The sequence below is a fragment of the Pleurodeles waltl genome, chromosome 4_1 (assembly GCF_031143425.1).
Source record: "Pleurodeles waltl isolate 20211129_DDA chromosome 4_1, aPleWal1.hap1.20221129, whole genome shotgun sequence".
Classification (NCBI taxonomy): domain Eukaryota; kingdom Metazoa; phylum Chordata; class Amphibia; order Caudata; family Salamandridae; genus Pleurodeles; species Pleurodeles waltl.
The window spans coordinates 500,182,684-500,207,566 of record NC_090442.1 but is presented as its reverse complement, the minus strand read 5'-3'; the positions used below and the strand labels follow the sequence as shown (position 1 = coordinate 500,207,566).

The following is a 24,883-nucleotide window of genomic DNA, read 5'->3' as shown; positions in this document are numbered from 1 at the left end:
AATAACCTGAATTGAACAATGTGTCTGATTTGCCAAAACAGGAATAGGGAGGTCACGGAGTGAAACAAGAAATCAATGGATGTCCAAGCTACAGACTTGCCTGGGGAGCAGATTCCATGGGTTTCAGAAGTGCTGGAATAAGGGTGGACCATATATTTCTTTTTTTAGATATCTCAATGGTTATAATATGGCACGGCTGTTAGGCAGGAAGGTAAGTGTGTGTTTGTGGAAAATGTTTGTGTTTCTGAAGTTTCTACAAGTCTTCATTCTTTATCGTATTGTGAGATGGAATTAAAATCCTGATTAATCCTACTTGGTGTAGACGCTACAGTAAACCTTTTCAATCATTTTAAATTGGCAAGCCAGTTATTGTAATGTTTTTCATAAAGGATCTATTCTCCATGTTATACCCTATTTTTATAAATGCTTTCTGAAACGTAAAATATTGGGTGGTACACAGGGTGATTGCTACTTCTTTTTACTCATCTACGCATTTTATTTTGCATGAGAGGATATAAGATGCATTTTAGATTTACTTGTAAATATGTCTATGAACTTCATGGGTGAAGTATTTTTTTCAAAACATATTTGTTAAATATGTTGATAATCTGAAACTGGCAAGAAGCCTTAAAAGCATAGGGTTTTTGTTAAATACAGTAGGTAAAAGTAGCAAGATTTCCCTAGGTATTGTGTACCATGCTATCATGGATCTTAGGCCTTTTTGATATTTTTACATTTAGCTAATGTTGAATCGTATTTTCTAATAGGGCCCAGTCTGTCATGCATTTTTCTTTCTGTGACTTTAGTACTTCTTTTTGTGTTTAATATTACAAATGAAACTTGGGAGATAAATAATTTGTGTAAGGTGGAATATATTCATTGTGTGTCTACAATCACAACCTTTAATACTAGCTAGCCAAGGTGCCCCCGCCATACAGAGTGTTGGTCATTAATGTGCTATAACATTTTCTTCTAATAGTTCTAGTAAATAATGAATATCTTACATTATTTTACATCAATATTTTATACTAACATATGTTTTAGTAATTTGTAAAGAATAATGTAGTTTAATAACTTCTCCTATACCTTTCCATCATTACATTTCTAATTTGGTACAAATGTTCTGCCAAGTGTTTAAAGTTATTAATAGTAAATGCCCATTCCAGCACTGACAAGGGATGGAGATATGTAAGTCTATACACAAGACAAAATCTCCACTCTGACATTGCATATAGCATGAAAGTGTAGATTTACAACTAGGTACAGTAGAAGATTTATGTGTGAGTACATCTACAAATGTAAATGTACCTTTGTTAATCTGTGCTCTAGGGAACATCTTTACCATTGTTGTCAATAATGGAAATTATCATGACAGTTCAGATCAGGTTGATAAAAACAACATTTCCTAAAAACCAAGGAAATTGAGGGTGTAATGGTAAAGCAGCAAACCTTTTGCATGCAGTTAGTTAGTGTGAATGAGAATTCAGAACATAGCTATATTTACATAATGGGCATCATGTTTCTTAGCTCTAAGTAAAGAAAAATCATTTGAAATTGACACGGATGTTGATGTTTCCAGATAAGCGATTTTATAGATTTGTGAATACTGAAGTCAGAATCAAGGATATAGCTATCCATGCTACAGTATTTGAAATGACACTTGGGACCATTGCTGTGAGGGACTATATGCACCCTAAGTATGGATGATTTTACTACCCAGATGGGAAAGGGGGGTCCATTTTCCATTCTCACAAATGGGTATTGTCACTTTTACAATGCCGCTTCTCAGAATCCAGGAATTACCCAGTTTTCATCTGTGATGTATGATGGACTCAACCTGCCAACTCATTAAAACTAAAGAAATCCTGAGTCTGCTCTTCTCCACATATTTAAAACTCCTTCCAGTAACCGCTAGTAAGAAACTGGATTGTTATTTGGAGTGGATAGTAGTAATATCATTGCTCTCATTAGATCCAGTGAAGGAGCAAGTAAAGTAAACCTAAACTGAACCCGTCATAGCCATGGCACAGACTTAATTTAAGAAAATGTGTAAAGCATTTAGATGTATAAAAACAATTAAAAAGTCGAAAGCATAAGAAAATAAACATCCCACTTTAATTTATAAAAATAGAGAATAATTTGGTGAACAAAATAACACCAACACAAAACAAATACAATACGAGGGACCAGAGATATGAATTCTTTAAATTTTAAATGAAAATAGCACCAAAAACATGAAGCTCAAACTTCAGTCATCTGGTTGCCTCACCCGAGACCTAGGTGTGATTAAAGGGTACTCAGGATAAGGGTGGGTTGAATACAGAAACCAGGTTTTGCCAGGTTGAAACTGTCACTTTCTGACTCAGGGGGTCATTCTGACCCTGGCGGTAATTACCGCCATGGCAGAGGTCGGCGGTAGCACCGCCAACAGGCTGGCGGTGCACCGCTGGGCATTCTGACCGCGGCGGTTCAGCCCCGGCCAGAAACGGAAAGTCGGCGGTGTACCACCGACTTCCCGCTGCCCTTGAGAATCCTCCATGGCGGCGGAGCGCGCTCCGCCGCCATGGGGATTCTGACACCCCCTACCGCCATCCGGTTCCTGGCGGTTCTCCCGCTAGGAACAGGATGGCGGTAGGGGGTGCCGCGGGGCCCCTGGGGGCCCCTGCAGTGCCCATGCCAATGGCATGGGCACTGCAGGGGCCCCGTAAGAGGGCCCCACAAAGAATTTCAGTGTCTGCTTTGCAGGCACTGAAATTCGCGACGGGTGCAACTGCACCCGTCGCACCTTCCCACTCCGCCGGCTCCATTCTGAGCCGGCGTCCTCGTGGGAAGGGTGTTTCCCGCTGGGCTGGCGGGCGGACTTTCGGCGGTCGCCCGCCGGCCCAGTGGGAAAGCCAGAATGACCACCGCGGTCTTTTGACCGCGGAGCGGTCTTTCAGCGGGAACCGCTTGGCGGGCGGCGACCGCCGTCCGCCGCAGTCAGAATGACCCCCTCAGTCTCTAAAATGGAAGTGAAAAATCCTTAGCGATGCAAGGCAGCAGGCTGTGGATGAGAGCGGCTCCACAAGGAAAGATAGCCATTAAATGAGATCCCAGTGATGATGGTGACTTTGAGTGGGAATGTTATGAAAAGGAGAAACTCAGAATTTGTGCCCAAGGAAGGTCACTCACCCAGCTTTTGCCCAGTGAAGATTTCTGCATTCGGACTAAGGCGCTCATTATGAATGTGGCGGTCTCAGGACCGCCACACTCGCAATGGCGGTCAGACCACAGCAGACAGGGCGGTCTGACCTCCCTATTATGACCGTGGCAGATGGGCCACGGTCCGACTGATCTGTTTTCCATATAGATTTAAGGTAGGTTTTGTGTCCAGCCTTTCCTCAAGATTTGATGGCTTCTGCGTCTTTTTTAATTCCCTAATTTTAATTCAGTTTCTTTCTTCAAAAACACAAACCGTGATGACAGGAATGTTTCTAAATAGTCCAAACAACTAGCGATCACTCTGAGTAATATTCCAACCAATTGCTTTTCATTAATTAGTCCAATTCAGACCCATGATATGCAAATCAGTACTAACCCTGTTACTCATGGGAATAGTCCATCCAGTCCATGCGGAACTGCTAGGAGTGTCCCTCTCCAGAAGGCAACATAATGAAACCCAGATTTGTTTAGGTCATGTTAGACCCTACCAGTGGGTTACAGTTTAGATCCTGTGGCAGGGATACCAGGGACACATGTATGGGCAGATCCTTGACTAATTAGGCATTACATTAAACATAACAAAGGTGTTGGGAGTAATGCCTACCAATTGTCTAAACAACTGAAAATCACTATGTAGAGCATTCTGACCCATTGCTTTTCACCTATTGTGCCAGTCTTAATAGAGGCCCACCTTGGAGAAATCAGTACTAACCTTGGTCCTCATGGACTTAATACATCCTGAACTGCAGATAAGGGCCCCTCCAGATGAGAACACAAGCAACCCCAGGCCGGTTTCAGCCTAGTTTGAATTTGACAGTAGGGGTAACTTGAGTTGTATGGCACAGCAGACCTGAATCCCACATCTGGGAATATCTGTTGAATATAGGTCACCAACCAGTTGATCAAAGAATAAATAAGTCCAATAGAGTTTCAGTGACCAAATCCATTAAACAGTCTACCCATTGATGACATAATGCAGTATCATGATCCATTTTTCAGCACTGTGCTGTCTCACATGAAATATGTGCATTTTTGTTGTTGTCTTTAGTGCATGAATTAACTCACAATATCTCTGGGTTAGTGCACGTTCTGATGACAAAGCTGAGAAATATAGCAAACTAATTTCCTCTTTGTTTTTCTGAGCTCTGTTGGCCACAAAGCACGCACTAACGCAAAGATAGTTCAATTGAATGTATGCGCTAAAGACAACAAAAATGCACAGATCTCTTCTGTGCCAGTGCAGTGCAAAAACACGGGATTATGTTACAGCCCCGGAATGTTTTTCACAAATTGAGGTTGAGAAGCTAAAGTGAAGATAATTACATTAGAAATTCTAAATACACATGCAATTACATGGTAACATTTGCCAATATACTGATTTAGAGCGTACCTATATCGGAGCACTGCACAACTCGGAGATGGCACTGGCACCGAAATGGGCACACTGGCCCAACTGGCACAAAAGGAGGCAATACTTCATGTTCACCCTCTCCTATATCTGGTGTTGAACCTTCATCTTCAAGCATAAAGTCAAATAATCCTCGTTGGTGAAATGGTTTTGCCCAGCAAATTGCCAGGAGTAGGATGAAAATGATGGTTGTCTTCATGATTCAGTTCATCTATTTCAAAAAATCCTAGAGATAAAGAAAGTGTACAATTAAAAAATGATGTTTATAGTACATAGATTACTTGGCAGGTAACACTTTTTAGACAACAAATCAGTAAATTACAATATGAACTAGATCATGTTCATCATGGCGTAGAACCCGTTTTAGAATTTGATGGATAGGTACCAGCAGCAGTTCATCCTTAAGGGCGGAGGGCACAAAGGAACAAAGGTCAGCCTTACAGAAACTTTTATGTTCAGTTCAGGCAGCTAGGCTCTATACTTATGCTAACTGCATGGGTTCCTGGCTGCCTGCACCAAATTGTGGCAGACTGAAGATGGTGCAGCCTAAAAAGGCAATGGTGATGTAGATGAAGGCAGCACAATCAGGACTTCAGGGAGGATTTCCAATTCAACAGCAGCAGCAAGGAAGTGGTGTGTTTCAAAATCAAGGCAGAGGTAGAGGGCGTGGAGGAATGGTGATGGGAAATCAATCAATCAATCAATCAATTTTTTAAGGGCACTATTCACCCAGAAGGGTCTCAAGGCTCTGGGGAAGAGAGGGGAGTGCTACTGCTCGAAGAGCCAGGTCTTGATGTGCTTCCTGAAGGTCAGGAGGTCCTGGGTCATACAAAGGTTGGCGGGGAGGGAGTTCCAGGTTTTGGCGGCGAGGGATCTGCCGCCGGTTGTGGTACGGTGAATGCGGGGGACTGTTGCGAGGGCGAGGTTGGTGGAGCGGAGCTGGCGTGTCGGATTGTGGAAATTGAGTCGGTCATTGAGGTAGGCCGGTCCTGTGTCATGGAGAGCTTTGTGAGCATGGATTAGGATTTTTAAAACAATCCTTTTGTTGATGGGTAGCCAGTGGAGGTCCCTGAGGTGGGCAGAGATGTGTTCATGATGAGGGAGGTTGAGGATGAGACGTGCTGAGGCATTCTGGATGCGCTGGAGTTTTTTCTGGAGCTTAGCCATTGTTCCCGAATAGAGGGCGTTGCTGTAGTCCAGTCTGCTGCTAACAATGGTTTGGGTGACAATTCTTCTGGTTTCCACGGGAATCCACCTGAAGGTCTTGCGGAGCATTCAAAGGGTGTTGAAGCATGAGGACGAGATGGCGTTGACTTGCTGGGTCATGGAGGGTGAAGAGTGTAGTATGAAGCCGAGGTTTTGTGGGTGGTGGGCATGGGGGCAACCCCAGGGTGGCCGGCCACCAGGAGTTGTCCCATGCTGACTTGTGGGGGGCGAAGATGATGATCTCGGTCTTTTCTGAATTAAGCTTGAGGTGGCTTGCTTTCATCCAGTTGGCGGTAGCGTGGTGTCTGGTGTGGAGGTTGTTTTAGGCGGTTGCGGGGTTCTTCATGAGGGAGAGGATGAGCTGAGTGTCGACTACGTAGGAGATGATGTTAAGGCCGTGGGATCGGACGATGTTGGCGAGCGGAGCCATTTAGATATTGAAGAGGGTGGGGCTGAATGAGGATCCTTGGGGGACTCCTCAGATGGTCTTGGTGGCCTTTGACCGGAACGGGGGGAGGCAAACTCTTTGGGTTCTTTCGGAGAGGAAGGAGGTGAGCCAGTCCGGCGAATTCCGGCATCGAAGAGGCATGTGCGAAGGGTGTGGTGACATACTGTGTCGAAGGCTTGGAAATGCTAATCGTGGTATTGATTGAATTCTGTGATGATACATGGAGGGTCGCAGGGAAAGAAATTGCTTCCTTGTCACACTTGCAGAGTTGTCGGACATTGGAAAAGGCAGAATCCAATGATAAATCAGGGAGGTGTTGTTCAACAGATGAATGGTGTCAATGCTTTTCAGAATATGAGAGGACCAAGAATGAGAGGCCAAATTTCAGATTTCCAGAATAATATAAATCTGATGGAGGGTTTCCAACCCTTACTTCCCATGTTGCCTATGCAAACTGTACAACCACAGGTACATCACGTACAAGTACCCCAATTGCAACAGATGCAGCCACAAGTGCAGATGGTGCCTCCACAACCAATTCAAATGCCTAGACAATTACATATTCCACAATCTCCTATAAATCAGCAACAGGTAATGCTTTCTCAAGTGGTCATGAGTCAGAAAATGAACCAGAGTAATAATGCAGTACATCAATTTCCTTTACACAGTGAGAATGGAATAAACAATGTCTGTCTGTCAGATAGTTCAGATGAGGAAGAATTTATGATGGCTGCTTCTTTAGAAGTGGATCTGAAAGGTCTTTATGTTAACGGAAAAGTGCATGGTCCCAAAGTCTCTTTTCTGATTGATACTGGAGCTACATGCCCGACAGTGAGATCAGCAGAGGTTCCATATTTACCTTTATCAGGGAAGACAGTTCAGATTTTAAGAGTTGCTAATCAATATTTGACAAACCCAATTACAGAACCAGTCTTGGTTAAAATTGGCAATTTTAAAGGTTTGTACAAGTTTGTGGTTTGTGATTCAGGTCCTGTGTCTTTACTGTGAAGGGATTTACTCTGGAAAACAAGATGCTCAATTACTTGTTCAGATGAAGATACTGACATTCAAACAAACAGTGATGATGAGGATGACTCAACACTTGCTGTCAGCAATAAGTCAGTGTTCGAAGACTTTCCTTTGATCAGTTTTGATGAGCCAGTGAATGGGGAAGCTCCTTTGATTAGTTTCTTTCCAGTTTTTGAAGTGAAATATCTTCCTGTTGATTTACAGAAGCCTGTTAAGTCTAAAGTTTGGGATCTTTCAGTGAAGGACATTGGGTTAATAAAAGGAGTAGAACCAGTTGAAGTCACATTTAGGTCAAATGCATATTTCCCTTTGACCCAACAATATCCATTGACTGTTGATTTAATTGAGGGTGTGAAACCATTAACAGAACAGTTTGTGGAGAAACAAATTTTAAAAGGAGTGTTGAGCAGTCCATGTAACTCACCAATAATGGGTCTGCGAAAAGCATGTGGGAAAATTCGTCTAAATTAAATCATGGTCAAATGTTGTCCAGTTGTACCAAATCCAGCTGTGATTATGTTTCAGCAGATCCCATGCAATGCTGAATGGTTTACTGTGATAGACTATGTCAAGCTTTCTTTTCCGCGCCTCTTCATGAGGACAGCAGATATCTCTTTTGTTATAAATTCCTGAACAAGTTCTACTGTTGGTGTAGAATCCCACAAGGGTTTTCAGAGCCACCATCCATTTTCAACCAGATCTTGAAAAATAATTTGGAATCATTAGTGATGCCTTATCAGTCAACATTGGTGCAATACATTGATGATTTGTTGATTGCATCCAAGGCAAAAGAAGGGTTTAATATGATTCAACTGCTTTGTTAAATTTCCTTGCAACAATGAACCTAAAGTGTCCCCTGCTAAACTGCAGTACTGTCAGAAAGAGGTAAAATACTTGGGTCATCTGACTGAAAAGGGATAAAGGAAAATTTCCAGAGAGAGAGCAGCTACAATTCTACAAATAAAAATACAGAGTACACACAAAGATGTGAGGATGTTTTTTGGAATGGTTGGCTACTGCCGCCAGTGGATCCTGAATTTTTCGGTACTTTCAAAACCACTACAGAAACTGACTCATAAAGATGTTTCTGATCCTGTATCGATGGATGCAGCTTGTATGACACATTCAATGATCTGAAAGAAAGTTTTTGTCAAGCTCCAGCTTTAGTGATGCCTGACTACACTAAACCCTTTCTACTGTTTTGTCGTGAACGTGATGCATGTTCTTTGTCTGTCTTGACTCAGACTCATGGCGGTGTAAATCGCCCAGCGGCATATTTTTCAGCCGCTTGCATCCAATCACCCCAGCCTTACCAGGATGTTTGCTGTCTATTGCAGCAGTTGATCAGAGCCTCGCTCATAGCGAGAACGTAGTGATGGGTTATCCTCTCACTATTATAGTCCCACAATCAAGTGAGATTTTACTTACCAGGTCTAAAACACAATATCTGACCAGCTGTAGGCTGACCAGATAAGAGACGGCAATCTTGGGGTCTCCTAATGTTACAATAAAAAGATGTACAGTGCTTAACCCAGCAACCTTACCCCCGATTGAAAATGTTTTCTGTGACGAATTGGCTGATACAGAACATGATTGTCTGGAAATTACGGAATTATGCACAAAACCCAGAGCCGATATTAGAGATACTTGCCTGGAAGAAAATGACCAGATTATATTTGTTGATGATTCCTGCTTGAGAAATAATGTGGGCACATTAGGAGCAGTATATCCAGTATGTACAAATACTGGCATTTTGGAAGCTTCATGGCCTTGAGGAGTGTTTTCTGCACAAGTGGCGGAATTGGTAGCTCTTACTAGAGCCTGCCACATTTAAAATCAAATGAAAGTGACAATATACACAGAGAGTCAATATGGACTTGGCATTGTGCATGACTTTGGTCAAGTATGGTCATAGAAAGGTTTCCTGACCTCTTCTGGCTCACCAGTAAGGAATGGTGAGATAATTCATGAGTTGGTGCAAGCAATTCAAATGCACGAAAAGGTTGCTGTGGTGAAATGCAGTGCACATCAGAGATCACAAGATTATGTGTCATTGGGTAATGTATATGTAGATCAAGTCACAAAGTTCTGCTCATTGATCAGCATACCCTTCAAAGGAAACTGGGAATAGCTGCCTGAAAATGATGAGGTCTATGCGAGTTTTACCATACAAATTATTGACACTTTAAAAGAGTTAAAGGCTCTCAAAGAAAACGTTCCCAAAAAGAGACTGGCAGAAGCTCAAGTGTGTGCAGCGAGATGATGATGCGTGGATTGCAGGAGAAGTGAAGGTAGTATTGCCCAACAGTCTACTGACTCAAATGGCCAGATTCTATCATGGACAAGCTCACATAGGTGGAGATGCTATGGGCCACTGTTTCAAGCAGCATTGGCTTAATCCAAAGTTTAGACAGGTTGCCGAAGCAATTTGTCATAGGTGCATTGTTTGTCAATAAATGAATGTTGGGAAAGGGACATTGGTCAATATGGTACATATTGGCATGGCTGGAGGACAATTCAGCAGAATGCAAATGGATTTTATTGAGATGCCGGCCTGTGCTGGTTTAAAATATGTGTTTGTGATTGTGTGCATTTTCAGTCATTGGACTGAGGCTTATCCTACAAGAAGAAATGACAGTCTCACAGTAGCAAAGTTACTACTTAGAGAGTTAATTCCATGTTTTGGTTTCCCAGTCTCTTTGGAATCAGATAGGGGAAGCCACTTCAACAATTAAGTGATTAAGTTGCTACATTCAGTCTTAAACTTTGAGCAGAAACTTCATGGTAGCTTCCGCCCAGAAGCATCAAAACTCGTAGAACAGATGAATGGCATTATGAAATCAAGATTGGCAAAAATATGTGCATCCACAAATTTGAAATGGCCAGATGCTTTGCCGTTAGTTCTAATGTCAATGAGAAGAGTCCATGACAAGAAAACAGGACTGTCGCCCCATGAAATCCTCATGGGAAGAGCTATGAGATTTCCAGCTGTACCTGCAAATGCTCTTGTGAACATTACAGATGATACGGTGTTAGACTACTGCAAAGGTCTAGCTGTTTCGGTCTGATCTTTTGCTTATCCGGTGGAAGCTACCACACTTCAAGAACCTCAAGGACACAACCTTAAAGCTGGTGATTGGGTTTTGATCTGAAAGCACTTGAGGAAATCGTGTTTGGAACCACGGTGGAAAGGACCCTACCAGATTATATTAATAATAACTACACTATAAAGTGTGCAGGACTCTCAAACTGGATCCATGCAAGTCACACTCGAAAAAGTAAATAAACCAACAGAGCCAGAAGAAGCGCTGTTGAGATTACCTGCACCAAAGTATATTCCAGGTCAAGAAAGAGAAAGAGAAAAACTGGAGACTCTGCCAGAACATACTCCAGTCAACGTACCCACTCCTGTGTCAGACGAAGTGTAGGGCAGTGGTTCCCAACCTGTGGTCCGGGGACCCCTGGGGGTCCGCAAAGCCTTCTCAGGGTGACCGTGACTACTTAGAAAATGAAAAAATATTAAAAAGTAATGACAAATTAGGTCCCAAGCTTCCAGTGATGACTCAGTGGGGGTCCCCGGATTCCAATGATGATTCAGTGGGGGTCCCTAGGTTCCATTAATGATAAAGTGGGGGTCCACAGAAGTCAAAAGGTTGGGAACCACTGGTGTAGGGTATCTAGGAAGATGAGGGTCAATCATCCGCAAATGAAACAGTGAGAGAACAAGAACCTCTCTAGACTGAACCCGCTCAGAGAAGGGTATTGATTACACAAGGTAGTCTGGACAACCAGACTGAACAGGTGACTGACCCCAATGGAAAAAGATTTGAGACAGATCCAAGTCCAGAGGGTTTGACTCCCCCTGAACCAGTTGCAGAAACGTCAAAGGAGAAGAATTCATGTCCAGTTATGAAAAGAGCACTAACAAGAAAACAACAGAAAGGTGACATCTTGCCAGAGACAAACACAAAGACAGGGAAGATTAAGGTGGTGCCACCAATTCAGGAAGAAGATGATTTAACCAGAGAAGAAGATCTGAGTGAAAGAGAAGTCAACCGTGGTCAAAGACTGAAAAAGAAAAGAGTTGCAAATAAACGATATTCTGGTCCTGAATGGGCATATGCAAATGCCAACGAACAGCAAGAAGAATTTTTAAATTTTAGTTTTCAAAGAGACATTTCAGGATTATATTTTGGTACTTGAAGTGAAATGAGACTTTAGTGGAAATTAATACATGAAAGGAGATAAGATTTTGTTGAATTTTACCTGAAAAGACTTTGATAACCTGACTTGATAGGCTGCTAAACTGATTTTGACAACTTCTTCCGAACTTTAACAAAGGGTCCTGAAAGTGTGAATGAGGGATAGAAGATTGAAAATTGAAGCATTGAAAATTGTTGTCCTTTGTTTTTTGGGGGGATTTTTGCTGCATAGCCATTCTTTTGAATTTGCTTTTACTTTTGATTCTTTACAGACCATGGGAAACTTTAGCAAACAACACACTAAGAACAGAAGACGTAAATTTACAATATTGGTTTGTCAATTGTTTGTGCCATTGTATGTTTGTTATTGATTGTGAGTCTGATTGTCTTTGATTCGAATGGAACCAATCATACCATAGCTATACATACAACTACTATATCATCAGAATTAATTCTTAATCCGTGAGCAATAGATAGGTTTAAAAAGATGGAAAATACTTACACAAAGAGAAAGAGCTTTCTTCTAATGTCTTCTATTGGTTATTGAGAGAGTATGTTGGCACTATGGATGCGAGAAATTGTTATGTCTGTACGCAGATTCCAACCTCTGTTGAGATGGGAATTTCATACCGCAGTCTGCCATTAACTTATGGCATAACTTGCAGTCTTTTACTTACAAGGTTCTATAATCAAGAGAGTATTCAATATTTCTATTCAAATTTTGACCGCAGGTTTTCTTTTGTCCCCATAATTAGATATTTGAGTAAAATAGCTAAGAATAATGACATAGTTTTAGTAAGAGGGTTCTTTGAACCTACATTAACCTTTGGCACAGTGTATGCACACCATAATAACCTAACCTGCTTACTAACACCTGTTGAAAAGAGTTTCTTAGAAAACACCGAGGAAAGAAGAAGGACGATGAAGGCTAAGATAGATAAGGGAATTGTTCAACAAAAACCTGGAACTGATCATGCTCATACTGATATCACTAAAGAAGGGAGGTTAGCTTTAGATGCACAACATGTAGGCAAGCTCTGCATACATAGGCCACAATCTCATTTTAAAATAATATAAGTGGGAATGAGTGAATGTAGTCATGTGTTTTTGTTTCAGGGTAAATGGACATTTATGTTGAATGGTCAGGATCCAGCAATGCATGGTATCTATTATATCTGTGGGAAAACAGAGATGTCTTGAGTCAAATGTGGGTGGCATTTCAGATTTTTTCATGTTTGCAAAACATAAAATACATGTTCCATAAGAGCCACTCTAAGTAGATCAAATAGGATTGGCCAACCAGAGTATATTTGACAGATAAAAAAGACTGGTGTTCTTAAAAATAACAGAAATAAGTGCCCTCAAGAACTCTTTACATCCTACCCTGTGGAGAAATAAAAAAATAAGAGAACATTGTAATGAGTAATCTGAATATAAATTCCCATATTACAGAGTCCTATGAACTGAGTTTACTTTTCATTTGTTATCCAAGAGTGATAACATTGCTGCTTGTTGAGATTGACTTACTCTACACAAGTGTGAATATTATTGACAATCATTTACTGATGACAGCCTCTCTTTATATTTATATTATAGATTAACTGCTTTGAAATTTAAAATTTTAAACTCTGCAGCCTTGTGCAACTTGACCATTAATGGGCACATCAATAAATAAATGTTCATAGTAAACTAAGTATGAATCAGATTCAGGAGTAGAATTCAGCTTGACATCTGCAGCTTTGAGTGAAAAAAAAAACATTTTTAGGTCAGAATGAAAATCAAACCTGAAAACAAAATTTGTGATGAATTGGGATACTCAAGGGAGCAGAAGGAAGCATGTCTATAAAAAAAATACATATAATTTCTAATCAACGAGCTAATCCTACATTTCACGAAAGCAAAATTGAAAAAGCTAACTATTGCAAGAGCTCAAAAAATCCCCTTTCAGGAACCAAGGACAGACACCCCAGCACACATAATATTATTATCCTCCCTAAGTTTTGAATCAAAGAAAGTATACTTTAAAGAAACAGAGATAATGAAGTATTTAAGTCACAAACAGGATTTACATCCTACATATTTTCCAGATATGTCACAGGAAACAGAACAGCGTGTTCAGGAGATGAACACTTTGCTGGATGAAATAGAAAATTATAATGTACGAGTTTAACAACAGATACAGCTAAAACATTCTCTTGAAAGAAAAATATGCAATACTGAATGACATTAAGGAAACCAATAAACTATTAACAAAAATGAGACATGAGATAACTCAATGGTTACGGAGATCAAAAGAGAAAAAAATGTAATTAAACTATTTGAGTGGCAGGATGTCAGAGTACAGGTTTTTCTACAGTCCTACTGTTGATAGCAGTTACTGGAGGGGTCTATCTAAAACCAATTCTTCCACAAGAACTTAAAAGTCACTTGAGTGTAGCTAGAAATGGGATCTCTATTTGGCAGTCAGTTTACACCCCGTCCAAGTAGGGACCCTCACTCTAGTCAGGGTAATGTAAATACACAACTCAGATAACCCCTGCTCACCCCCTGGTAGCTTGGCGCAAGCAGTCAGACTTATAGCAGAGGCAATGTGTAAAGTATTTGTACATACACACATAGTAACACAGTGAAAACACCACAAAAGGACTCCAAACCTGTTTAGAAGTCAGTGGGTCTCAGCAAGAGAGCCTGGGTGCTGGCAGATTAAGTCTTTGATGTCCCTGAGTCTTCTTAACAAGAGGTAAGCTCAGTCCAGGCCCTTGGAAAATCTTCACAAGCAGAATACACAGCAAAGACCAGACTTTGTCCTCTTTAAGGCAGAAACAGCAACTACAGGCCAACCAAGCAAAGTACACACAGCCAAGGGGCAGTACTCCTCCTCCAGCGCTTCAGCTCTTCTACTTGGCAGAGGTTCCTTTTGATCCAGAAGTGTTCTCAAAATCTGGGATATGGGTCCACTACTTATACTCATTACTGCCTTTGAAGTAGGCAAACTTCAAAGGAAAGTCTCTGTTGTTCTCAAGACTCTGCCTTGCCCAGGCCAGCCCCAGACACGCTCCAGGGGGTTGGAGACTGCATTGTGTGAGGAAAGGCACATCCCTTTCAGGTACAGGTCTCAGCTCCTCCCTCCTCACACTTGCCCAAGAAGAATCATCACGAAATGCAGGACACACCTCAGCTCCCTTTGTGTCACTGTCTAGAGGGAATTCACAAACATCCCAACTGTCAGTCTGACCCAGACTTGGATTCCATAGGCAGGCTGAGGCACAGAATGGTTAAGCAAAAACATGCCTATTTTTTTAAAAGTGGTATTTTCAAACAGACAATCTAAAAACCAACTCTACCAAAAGATGTATTTTAAATTGGGAGTTCAGAGACCCCAAACTCCAAATCTCTATCTGCTCCCAATGGGACACTGCACTTAAAAGACATTTAAAGGCAGTCTCCATGTTAACCTATGGGTGAAACAGGCCCTGCAATACTGAAAACCGAATTTGCCAGTATTGTACTTGTCAGGACATGTAAAACACACCAGTACGTCTTACCTTTTAAATACACTGTAGGCTGCCCATGGGGCTACCTAGGGCCTAACCGTAGAGGTGCCTTAGATGTACTAAAAGGAAGGTTTGGGCCTGGCAAGTGGGTGCACGTGCCAGGCCTACATGGCAGTTTAAAACTGCATACACAGACATTGCAATGGCAGGTCTGAGACATGTCTTCAGGGCTACTCATGTGGGTGGCACAATCAGTGATGCAGGCCCACTAGTACCATTTGATTTACAGGCCCTGGTCACCTCTAGTGCACTTTACTCTGGACTTACTTGTAAATCAAATATGCCAATCAGGGATCATCAGTCATAATCACAATTTAGATAGAGAGCAATTGCACTTTAGTACTGGTTAGCAGTGGTAAAGTGCCCACAGTTCCAAAACCAGCAAAAACAAAATCCAGCACACAGTCGAAAATGCTGGAAGCAGTGGCGTTAAGACAGGGAAAACCAAGCTAAAGATGCCTAGTCTAACAAGTGTGTTGTTTCTTTTTTAGAATGCAGACATCAGACCCCTTTGGAAAGACTACACATGTAAGTTCTTCTTATATTTAGCATACCAAAAAAATGTATTACCAAATGATTTGATCCTGTGCAAAGCTCTAGGAGAAAGAGAAAAAAGCGTGTTCCATTACTGATTGATTTTGTTCTAGCTCACCTGAATTCAGGAGGAAGCACTCTTCTAGTCACAAATACATCTTTTAGAGGTTGTGAAAAACAAAATATAAAGTCTTTGCTCTGTTTGCTATGTTTTATATTTGATTTTTTTGCTATATTTAAAATGTGGCCTTCTTCTTCAAGAAAAGTCAATATTGCCCTTAAGATCTGTATCAAAAAGTCAAACAAAGTGAACTGCAACCAGAATGCCCCATTTGAAATGTGGCTGCTGTGTACCAGGTGCTGTGCAACTCTGTAAAACAATTGTACAGCCCATCATAATCATTTACTTTGCTGCCCTTACCCTAACCATCCAGTACTTACTAGAAGAATCCCAAAAAGTCGACCTATGACTTGTCTTTCTGCTTCTGGCGATTCCTGAACTTCAGGCGATACTCCTCAGGGGTCAAACAACACTTAGTGAAAAGAGCTTTCTTCATGGGGGACATACTTCATTTGGTTAGCTAAGTCCAGAGTCTCTAAAGTATCCCTCCACACAATGGGCATGTGCTTTCACAGACTGCTCACCCTATCCCTATGCACATGTAAGGCCACCTTTTATTGTGCAGACCACTACCTTATGTAATTTTTCACCACATAACTAGGCACAAGGTCTTTGGGGATGTGGACTCAGGAGTTACCTTTCATAGGGACTTCTGTGTCACTGCCACCCTCCTTAGTGGAGTCAGAGGCCCTACAGGGCTTCAATTCAATCTTGTACTGTCTCCTCCCATGAGCCAGCAGGGCCTTCTCTTGTAAACCCAGTGTCAAATATTTCTCCTTCAGTGCCATCTCCGCTGCTCGCTTTTTCTTCTTGGCAAGGATAGGCAACTGCAATTTCAATGTCCCCTTTGTCTGTCTGTCCTCCAGCTCTGATTGGGACAAAAAGTGTGATGACACACTGCTCCCTGCTCTGGACAATGCAGAAGAAACTGCTCTATGGGACACACACACCTCTCAGGCACTGGAGCCTCCTCAATGTCATCTTCATTTTTCTCTTCATCCTCATTCTCCTCGGAAGTGCACTGTAGCTGAGTGACTTTCTCCCAGGTTCAATCAATCAATTTGTACAGTGCTTCTTTACATCCGTGAGGTTACCCAGGCTCTGATGGCAATGTCATAATCCTCCCCTTTGTGGATTGCTTGTTCAGCTTTATTCCTCTTTGCTTGCACATGCTTCTCAGCTCTGCCATGCTAAGTCCTCCATGCTAGACAGATACACCTCCATGTTCAGAAAATAATTAAGGTCCAGAAATTGAGTGCAAGAAAGAATTTAGGAAAACATCAAACATGTCCCACTAAAAACAGAAAAAGTCAATGTTTGCTGTCATTTTAGAGAGGGATTTTCAATTTAAACTTAAATCACTGCATGGTATTGCAAAACAAGTTGTGGATCCCACCACTGAACACTATAAAGCTATATTTTTAACTGGGGTGGGACACTACTGACCCCAAGGAATAATCCTAACCCTTGGTGGAGTGAACCCTTAATGTCACTAAATTAACTTGTGTTCAACTCTCTGGCAGATATGGCACAGAGACCGGCTTATGGTAGGGTAATGTGTAAAGTATTTATGCAGTACCAACACAGTAGTAAAGTCAAATTGCAAAACAATAAAAATCCCAAATGGAATTAGAAAAATAGAATAACAGTTAAAGAAACAAAATGACACCAAAACGTCCAGTGAGAGCATCCAGAAATCTGAATTTTTAAAATTGCGAGTAGAAATAGCACCAAAAGCCCAAAGTGCCAGTGGTAGTCAATGATTGTGATGGATGTAGGTGTAATTGGAGGCTGGCCACGATTGGTGCTGGTCGGATACACAAACTAGGTTCATCGTCATCAAAGATTTTGCCTTCTGACCTAGGGCCTTATTTTGAGTTTGATGGACAAGTTACTTATCTCAAATGTGATGGAGAGCCCGCCCACCTTATTACAAGTGCATTATATGCAAAGTCACTTGTAATGGGCAGAAGGGAAATTCGTCATGTTATGATGGAGTAACCCATTTGTCAAACTCTAAATCAGATCCTTAGTTCGTTAGGTATCAATCCACCAGAGCAATACACTTTGAAAGTCACCCAGGACCTCAGCGAAAAAAACCTAGATGCACAGGGTGTTAGACAGAGGCCAACATCATGGTCCAGTCCAGTTGCTGCTGGGTAGTTGCCGGAAAGGTCAGCTGTTTTATCTCTGTACCTTGAACAGGAGATCAGCCTTACAGGCCTTGGAGTCCACTCCTTTGTCCTGAGTACAAGAGGGAGCATGTGCAGTCCTTCAGGCTCCCACTCAAGTTCAGATAGCAGGTCCAATCCTCTTCTCTTCTTCCTCAGGTCCAGCAGTGTTCTGAAGTGGGTGCCTGGAGGTGCCACATTAAGGCCTAGCATGAGCTAGTGGGTGAGAATGACTCCTGTGCATGCCGTAACAAATGGCCTAAAAGTTACCAGGGCCAACCATACCAACTTTGGGCATTTTCAAGATGGCACAATTTTCTAGACACACTAAATTTGGGCTCAGGGAGTATGAGTAAGGGTGTGCAATGTTCATCATAATGCCCTTCCGCATTTAATACTATAATTGAGTTAGCCACTGTACCTTCAATAAACAAAGAGTCAAAAGTCTGGTAGGACAAAAGCAGGGTTTTATAGCCACCAAAGAGTGATAGAGAAGAATGTCTTAGCATCAGTTTTCTTCTTTCAACTGCTCACAAAAGTGTTATATGGGATCCCAGCAGACCCATTAAACAGACTTTGACAGTCAAGCAGGACTTGATACTGTAATATCAAAAAGGATGCTCACAGCTCCCACCCTGCTTTGAGGTAAATCAATCATCCCTGCCCATTCAGTCAACTTGTCAGTCAATGTGACCCATATGGTAGCTCCTGAGAAGCAACTCAGACTTTTTTCACACCTTTTCATATTCTATTCCCTGGCTAGTAGAAGTTGGAAAGCAAATACAAATTAACTTACAGAAACTTCAGTCAGGGAAAAAGTAAATTTCTAAAAGTTACTTTTCCTTATTTGTTTGAACTCCAACTTAACCATTAAATTGGATTTTTAATTAATATTAAAATGTGTTTGTAAATATTTTTCAAGCTACTCCCATTCCTAAAATACAGTAGTAGTTTTGTAATCTGCACTCTGATGTTCTGCATGGAGCATCAAAGCCTGCTACAGTAAAAATAGGTTTTGTCAGCCAATAGTCACAGTAAGGACATGTTAACATCATAGCTCCTACTTTTAAATACCATGTGCCAGAAAATACTCCAGCACATCCAGAAAGGCTCAGAACGTTTCATCCTCAACCTCCCTCGCCACAAACACATCTCTGCCCACCTCAGGGACCGCCACTGGCTACCCGTTAACAAAAGGATCATCTTCAAAATCCTAATCCACGCTCACAAAGCTATCCACGACACCGGACCGGCCTACCTCAATGACCGACTCAACTTCCACAACCTGACACGCCAGCTCCTCTCCACCAACCTCGCTCTCACAACAGTCCCCCACATTAAACCGTACCACAACCGGCGGCAGATCCTTCTCCCAGCTCGCCGCCAAAACCTGGAACTCCCTCCCCACCAACCTACATATGACCCAGGACCTCCTGACTTTCAGGAAGCGCATCAAGACCTGGCTCTTCGAGCAGTAGCAACCCCCCTTAGCGCCTTAAGACCCTTCCGGGTGATTAGCGTGCTCAACAAATTGATTGATTAATTGATTGATGTGCCCTGCCTTGTGAGCTCCATGGCTTGCATAAGGGTAGGATGCCATATTAATATTTAAAAGGGAGGGTTTGACCTGTCAAAAGGGTTAATTTTGACAGGTCAAATTGCAGTTTTTACATTGCTACAATAAGGTTACATAGGGAAGCCATGTCTGCACCACCAGTGTAGTAGATGACACAGTAGATTCCAATGGCCAATTGTGGCATTTAACGTCTAGGCTCTGGAAACACCTTGTACCATACACTAGGAACTTAAAACTAAGTTCACAGGCACTAAACTATTAGCATGGGTAAAGTGCACAAATTTCTAAAGCCAGTAAAAGTAAAGGGGCCAGCAAAGAGGCAGATATGCCTACACAGAATAAGCATATTTCCTACAGTGATAATTTATTTAGTAAATAAGAAACATGCAGTGATGTTGGATTAACTAAATCATAACAGAAAAAAATACCATAAGAAGAAAAAAGATGATTACACATTTAAAAATCATAAATGAACCATATGCATGAGACTTAATCCAACACATTTTAGCCCTATGCTTATGACGTCTAAGTGCTATCATCTGAGGGGGATATTTGTGGAGCACTAAATAGACCTGTGGGCCTGTCAAACTTGAAAAATAAACATTGCCGTGTCACACTGCCTTGAGCCCAACAATTCAAAAATGTATGCTATCAATTTACCTCTTGGCTCTACACTTTACTGCTCATTAAGGCTGTGCTATTTATCTCTTTGTAGAGCACAAAGCCTAAAGCCTGCCTTACAATTTCCAACAGAGACATTGTTTATCGATGCCAGTTGCAATTCTTAACCCACTGAATATCTGAGTGGGTGATAAGCTCTTGGTAGGGTTGGACTGGCTTGTAGGGCGATCAGGCAGTGCTTGATGGGCTGGCCTGACGGGTCATTGTGTGGACAAGTTTTTTGGTCTGCTGGGCTGGTTTTACTGTTGATTTCCCTGATAGTAAAACTAACATTGCCTCCACTGACCCAATTTGCAAACATGGACCACTTTTCTTAGGTATCTAATTCACTAGTGAGAGCCACTTTTATTTTGTTTCCTGAGTCTATTTTTTATCCTGGTCCAACACTGGCTCTTAATGTAGGTTTATTTAGTAAAATATATTGGCTCTTTCTCATCTATATGTGACCACAGAATTCCATATACATCCCTTCAAGTTAAATGCACATTCACTAACCTAAATTGATATCCATGAGATTAGGGACTAGAGGCCAGATGAACTAAGATAGGATTCACAAAAAGTAGTTGTAACTTGCACGTCGATATTTTGCAAATCCTATTGAATTTTGCGACCCGGCCTAATTTCTAATAGGTCAGTTCACAACATACCAGATCTTATTGGGTCACAATCTTAACTACTTCATAAATCCTAATGAGGCAGGTTGCAAATTGTGACCCACTAAGATTAATTGCAATCACAAGGATAGTGGCCTCCTACGGTCAGCAGACCACTAAGTCCGTTATTGCTTTTACCTAAAGCTGTCGTGTTTTTGTAAAATGTAGTCCATTTTCCCTAAAGCATCCATTAAAAAAATTAATTAAAACATTCACAGACTATTTTTAGGAGTAAGAAGAGCTCCTATGTTGCACTGCCTTCTACAAAAAAATTTTTTGACAGTATTCATAAAGGGGAAGGGGATTTCTGGTCTTGAGGATGCCTTCCGGTTTACAATTAGGCTACTACTACTTTTGTGTAGTCACTAAAATATTACTATTTTGTGAATGGATTTTGGTCGCAAAACATTAATCCATCCCATTATGAATAGCTATTTGGAAGAGACGTCCTAAACATGCCACTTCTAAATCAAGATTCAGTATGCAAGTGCAAACCCAATGGGTTACCCTATTTGGATTTGGTAGATATCAAAAAGATATGGATGTTAGAAAAAGTTAGTTCAGGAGTAGGCTGTGGTCCAGGTGGAAATGAAATGATCCATTTTATGATATTTTCTAAGGCTGCATCAAAGATGTTTTTAGGTGAACAAGGAATTAAGCAAAGAGTAATTGTTCTGAAAACTCTTTTCTTTATTCTGTGATTCTACGAATTTCTTTTATTGTCACTGAATAAAAATTAGGGTGATATAAATAAATTTAAGATGAAGTGATAGTCTTCACTGTGCTTCAATCACAATTACCGAATTGATTTCAATACCATATCAGCTGTCATTTAACATTAATCATTAGTATATGTGCCTAAGTGTATGAAGACAAACATGTTACACAATCTTTTAGTAGAAGTGTGAAGTTTTGTTATTATTCCACACCTTAGTATTGGAACAGTTTGAAACAAAATATGGGCGTTAAATTGAATTATACCTGTGGGTCATCTGCCTGAAAATTGTATGGAAGATATGCCTTCATCCACTAGTGTCAAGTGAGTTGTTATTTTCTATGTACATTCTAAAGTCATGCACATCACATATCCAGTTTCACAGGCAGGGTAGACATTTTCCTCTTGAATGAAGCAGGAGAACAATACTAAATATGCTACGTTTCCATACGGCAATGTTCAGGAATGTCATAATAATACACGTTCATAAAAAAACAGGGTCTACCATTTAGGTACTTAACAGCTAATTTGTTGGTTACATTATATGGCCATCTGTTTTTATGCCACCTGCTATGGTTACCATATTTATGCAACTGTCATTGCTAAGTCACATGGACACCTTGATAGTGGACTTTCATCTGTAAATAAGTAGCATGTTGCACATATACCTGCACTGCTATTCAGTTATTTTCTGCTTTAAGGTGAGTTATATTTAGAATGTTTTTGAATGCCCAAATTCTCAATGGTTCACTAAACAAGCCCTAGCAAAGGCAATAGCTCTTCCTTTAATGTGCTAAAGCATGTAATCACAGATATGCAAAAAAAGCTCTTTGCATATATTAGCATATTAAAGCCATACCTGTTTGTTGTATTGCCAATGCTAGGCATCCCTAGATTGAGTGGCATAGACTGCAATAGTATATTTATATTAGATCTTTCAAGAGCGAACTGCACAAATCTGTAGTTCCCCAAGCTTTTACTAGGACTGACTAGATTAAAATAGATAGCTCCAATGTATTAGAATGGAACAACAAAGTAATTGTGATATTACTTTTATTTTTATATTTAATAAAGGCAGTACTTGTATTAGCAAGAATTGTTTCACTGCTTCTATAAATATACTATTATCGGGAAGGATGACCGTGGAATACCCGACCAGCAAGATTAAAAAAGGACCACAGTCACACACAGTGATATTGGCATAGAAGGAGAACCACTGAAGCACATACAATGAGCAGCAGTAAAGAAAGGTCACAATGGCACATACCATCAGCTGCATAGAAGAAGGAGCAAAGTAACAAACTACAATAGCCAATACCAAAAAGACTGAGGAAAGACCACTATGGCACATACAGTTTTTGTGCAGTATGGTGTTCCTTGCTTTTTGAAGTTTAAATAGTAAGTTTGACTTCCCAGTGACCGCCATTCAGACAGCTGCCCTGAGGGTGCAACTTAAGTCGAGAAACACAAATGTGCATGACAGACCAGCTCACTAACAAAAGAAATATGTTGATCCCACCTCACAAATGAAGTGTTTCCCTGTGTAAACTAATAACATTAACTTTTCAAGAAAAGTATGACAATTTTGTTTAGTATCTGCTAGATGTTATCTTTAATAAACTAATAATATTTTTTATGTAGCTTTTTTTCCAACAAAAAATACTTACTTTAAAAATAATCTATGACACATAAAAGATAGTGAAGGTCACCCCAGATTTTTTTCTGTTGCTGAAGCATATATTTCTCCTGGCTGGAGACCTCTGTGCTCTTTACCCCTGCTCATCAGAGGTAAAGGTCCTGGGATCCCCCTTGCAACATGATGAATTTAGCATTCCCCTGATTGGTATGTTTAACTTATCTATACATCCCTAGTATATGGTACTTCTAGTCCTGTCAGCCTTAGGGTGGCCTTTCCCCAAACGTTTTGCCTTACTCCTTCATTATTTTGGATCTCGTTTTTGTTGGGTTTAGGATTCTGTGCTCTTTAAGATTGCTAACTGGTGCTAAAGTGAGTGTGTTCATTTTTAAAAACATGTTAACATTGACATATCCCCAGTTGGCTTATTTAATTTACCTATAGGTCCCTAGTAAAGTGGTACTTCACAAACCCAGGGCCTGTAAATTAAATAGCAGTAGTGGGTCTACAGCACTTGTTGTGCCACCCACTTATGTAGCCATGCAAACCTGTATTAGGCCTGCTATTTCAGCCTGTGTGTGCAGTTATAAACTGCCATTTCAACCTGCCAAAACAAACTCTTTGTCAGGCTCAAACCTGCCTTTTTGATGCATATGTCACTCCTCTAGAAGGCCTTAAACAGCCCACTGGGCAGGGCGCAAAGTATTTAAAAAGTAGGACAAGAAATCTTAAGTTTTACATGTCCTGGGAATATAAAATTCTTAAATTCGTTTTTCACTACTGCACTGCTTGCTTCTCCTGTAGGATAACATTGTAGTTGCCTTATTACATTTACTAAGCTGTAACCTGCAAATGGGAACAGTAAACAGTTCATTCTTGGTGTCTTTGGAAGTGTAGCGAAAATCATCTTTTATAGTGAAGTCAGATTTATGGTTACAATTTTGGAAATGCCACTTTTAGAAGTTGCCATTTTCCTGCCCTAGCCATTTAGTGCTTGTAGCCTGTCTTTGGTTCACATGACTGGGTGTAGTTGGCTTTTGTGTATTCCTTCTAGACTTCCACACACAATAGAGAGCTTAGATGTGCCTGTATGGGCCATCGCTGGCAAGATGGGCGGGTGGATTTAGGCACAGCCCCACTTACACCTGAATAGGCTGTGGTCTATCTTCACAGTATTCAGGTTTACTATATCATCTAGGATTTAGACATCCCGGGTACATCTTGAATCCAACTCGAACTTTTGAGTTTCTACCATTTAGCTTAAAATCACAATATTCTCTTTTAATGGAACTCAGCAATCAAACTGCCCTAGATTGTCACATGAAAATGAGCTGCTGTGTTAAGCTTGACTGCTTCACCTTACAAATGAAAAAGCACAGTCAGCTGGGCTCCTTTGGCATGCAACAAAATCAAATTAAACCTCTGCTAAATAGGTTGAAGTATTAACTGCTTCAATAGTTGCTAGAGACATTTTGGTATGCTCTTACTCTCTATGCTGGATATGTTTTCAATTTTTCATATTTTGACACCTGGAAACTTTTTTTGTCAAACTCTTTCAAAATGCTTCTAGCAGTGGGCGTGCCCCACTTCAACAATTTGTTAAAAATGTACATTTAAACATTTGAAAATAGAAAAATAAGGAAATGTGAAATCCTTTAATAAACATAGAGATTTAATGGTGCACAAAAAGCATGTAGGCATGTGAAAAGACTGACAAGCACACGTTGGGAAAGCCAGTAAGTCTGGCT

At 40.8% G+C, this 24,883-nt stretch overlaps 1 protein-coding gene across 1 annotated transcript in view; it reads right to left on the bottom strand.

Moving 5' to 3' along the window:
• Positions 1-24,883, bottom strand: part of DCN (decorin) — a 197,189-nt gene that overhangs the window by 147,301 nt on the left and 25,005 nt on the right. The window contains exon 2 of the mRNA XM_069228797.1: positions 4,592-4,835. Within this exon, the coding sequence (XP_069084898.1) occupies positions 4,592-4,808 (217 nt within the window). The 5' untranslated portion in view covers positions 4,809-4,835. The remainder of the gene's footprint in view (positions 1-4,591; positions 4,836-24,883) is intronic.